This window comes from Oncorhynchus kisutch, unplaced genomic scaffold (assembly GCF_002021735.2).
Source record: "Oncorhynchus kisutch isolate 150728-3 unplaced genomic scaffold, Okis_V2 Okis02a-Okis13b_hom, whole genome shotgun sequence".
NCBI classification, from domain to species: Eukaryota; Metazoa; Chordata; class Actinopteri; order Salmoniformes; family Salmonidae; genus Oncorhynchus; species Oncorhynchus kisutch.
In genome coordinates, this window is record NW_022261979.1 from 4,027,846 (window position 1) to 4,030,893 (window position 3,048).

Sequence of the window (3,048 nt, forward strand, 5' to 3'; positions counted from 1 at the left end):
ATCAAGACCTACGATTAGAATAGAAACTTTACAGACTGTGCAAAAATATGTATCTTTCTCTCTCGCTCGCTCTCTCTCTCAGAATGAAAAGGAGGGAGACTGCTCTGAATGTCTGCTCGGTTGTGTCTCTGTGTGCCACTCTGCAGAGCCACAGGCTTGGTCAGAATTATTGTTCTGATTAACGAGTTCACTTTGATAATGACTTCGTCTTTAGTCGTTACATTGAGACATGAACACGGGACAATGAGGTGTTGGATCCAAAGGACACACACACACGCACACACGCACACACACACACGGGCTCTTCTTAAATGGACTATCCTCCATTCGGGGACAGTACTGTGTGTAAATAAAGCAGACTAGACCCTACCCCCAGAACTAGGCGTTACCTATCCGACTTTCTCCATCAATCACAGAGGACAGTGGCTTCTTTTGATTAAACCCCAAATTGTCATTGGGCAGAGGTAATCATGTGACAAGTAATACGGTCCAATTTCAACGTTGTCTCCATGAAAGCAATATAGTTTAATGGCATCGCTGTCCCCATACGGCCGTAATCAGCAACATTGTTGGAAAAAAAAACACTTGTCACGAAATTTCATAATTTTCTCCTCGCCCACAAAATTACGACCGGTGACTTTTCAAAGACAAGAAGAGAGGAGATGAATTACGAATTTGAGCGAGAGAGCGGTTTTATCAATAGTCAGCCGTCGCTTGCTGAGTGCCTGACATCTTTTACCCCTGTCGGTGATGCATTTCAAAGTTCATCAATCAAGAACTCGACGCTTTCACAGTCGACACTGATTCCTCCTCCTTTTGAGCAGACCATTCCCAGCCTCAACCCGGGCAGCCACCCACGCCACAGCCGGTCAAAGCAGAATCTGAATGGAGTCTGTAGCCCTCTGCCAGCCGCATCCCTACCCCCGGAGTACCCTTGGATGAAGGAGAAGAAAGCCTCCAAGAAAAACCACCAGACTACTGCCACAGCTACAACTCCCGACACTGCGCCACTTCACTTCTCTCCCCAAGGTAAGACATGATTGATTAGCCTATCTATTGCCTCTATTATATTTTAATGAAATTACAGTCGGTGGAGGTAGCCCATTAGCCTATCAAAATGCAAAGGTCTGTCTGGTCTCAACATTCTATTTTGGGGGTAATTCTCTCTCATGACTTGCAGAATATCTATTAGCAAAAGTGTAATTATTTGAACATTTTCAGTGGTCAGTGTGCTGCTGACTGGTGATGCAGTGGAAGAATGTTAATGTGTGACAGTAATGAAGAGTGATAGATTACTCTTACAGCAGGCCGACCGACCGGCAGCTGGCATGTTCATTAATCTTCAAGCTAGTCGGCCTGGTCCACGCAGACCCATCATATTCTGCTCCGGGCTCATAAATCGTTTCAGCGCGGTGTCTGTGCTCCCACAAACCATTTGCTGTGCGGCCCAGTAGAACCTCGATGTTTTATTTACCAACTGCCATTTATATATTTATATTCAATCATCAATTGCTTTTTTTGTATTGGTTGAACATTTCAAATGTCTTTCAATGTTTTTCAGGGTCGCCAGAGATTGCAGAGAGTGGTGGCGGGGGATCTCGGAGGCTGAGGACAGCGTACACCAACACCCAGCTATTGGAGTTGGAGAAGGAGTTTCACTTCAACAAATATCTGTGCAGACCCCGGCGGGTGGAAATAGCTGCTTTACTGAATTTAACTGAGAGGCAGGTGAAAGTCTGGTTCCAGAACCGCAGGATGAAGCACAAGAGACAAACCCACTGCAAGGAGAACCAGAACGGCGAGGGGACATTCACTAGTCTGGAGGACGGGAGAGAGGAGGACTTCGAACAGGCTGGTAACAATGTAGGCCTACCCGCCGGCGCGCTTCTGGAGAGGGAAACCTGCTCTTTTCACCAGAATACCTTAACTTCACAACAACAGTCTCAGAATGCACACAATCACAATGGAGATTCCCAAAGCTCAACTGCTTCGCCTTTAAACAGCGATGACAAAAATCTGAAACATTTTCCTAACCCGGCACCCACTGTTCCTATATGCGTGTCAACAATAGGCCCGGACTGCGCATCTGGCGGGGACAATGCGCATTCCCCGGCCCTGGACGTCTCTTTGCAGGACTTTCACGTTTTCTCATCGGATTCCTTCTCTCCAAGTTTGTCAGATTCTATAGATAGTCCAATGGGTTTATCATCTGAAGGTTTCGATTTTTTCTCAGAAACGCTCACAACAATCGACCTGCAACACTTGAGCTACTAACTATTCTAAAAGAGAAAACAACCATTCATACATCTTAGTTTAGGAAGAGCTTCCTGTCTTCCAAGTTCTTACAAATAACTGGCTTCACTTTATATTTAGATGTAATTGTTTGATTGATTAATACATGGCTCCAATGAGGTAAGTTTGAAAACAATAAATTCATCAGTTGAATAGTTTTTTTAATATTGCCAATATTATGCCTCCAAATAATGATATACAACATCTTTTCATTTTATTTTTGTATCATTTCCCGGTACAATAATGTTATAAATAGCGTATTTTCTTAGAATAAAATGTTTCTTATTTACGAGAGATATTCATCATCATGTCCTTTCACTATTTTCCATTCACTTGAACGTTGATGTTGTTTTCATTACTTAAACAATTTTGTTTTAATTTAGCATACAATGGGTCTGAAAATAATTGTCTCAATATTCTTAGAATATTCTTAGATTTTTAGACATTCTTACAAAAATATTGTTGCAACAAGTGATCTTTTGATGATGAAATCTTTCCTTCAGAATGGAAGGCAAAACTCTTCATCCTGAAATATAGAAAGTGAATAGATTGGTGTTAAATGGACAATAGTGAGCAGATTTGATCATCTCATAAAAGGAAATCACAAATATAAACTACTGAAACGACACAGCGATAATTTCCAAACATAATTTCAGCCCAAAACAGAAACATACTTAAAATCCTTCCAATAACAATAGGCTACTTCTAGTGAAGTTACAATACATATTTTCCAACTGTAGCTTGTTTTGCTCTTGA

General features: G+C 41.9%; 1 protein-coding gene across 1 annotated transcript; it reads left to right on the forward strand.

Moving 5' to 3' along the window:
- Positions 1 to 461: 461 nt before the first annotated feature.
- On the forward strand, positions 462 to 2,586 carry hoxa2b (homeobox A2b). Its single transcript, XM_020472429.2, has 2 exons — positions 462 to 1,029; positions 1,562 to 2,586. The coding sequence occupies exons 1-2, from the start codon at positions 663 to 665 to the stop codon at positions 2,272 to 2,274; spliced, it is 1,080 nt and encodes a 359-aa protein (XP_020328018.2). The 5' UTR covers positions 462 to 662; the 3' UTR covers positions 2,275 to 2,586.
- The last annotated feature ends 462 nt before the right edge of the window (positions 2,587 to 3,048 follow it).

Bases quoted from the DNA above. Each gene is read 5' to 3' on its own strand.
- hoxa2b (XM_020472429.2), top strand. From the start codon at position 663: ATGAATTACGAATTTGAGCGAGAGAGCGGTTTTATCAATAGTCAGCCG. The intron at 1,030-1,561 runs GTAAGACATGAT...AATGTTTTTCAG, and splicing joins ACTTCACTTCTCTCCCCAAG to GGTCGCCAGAGATTGCAGAG.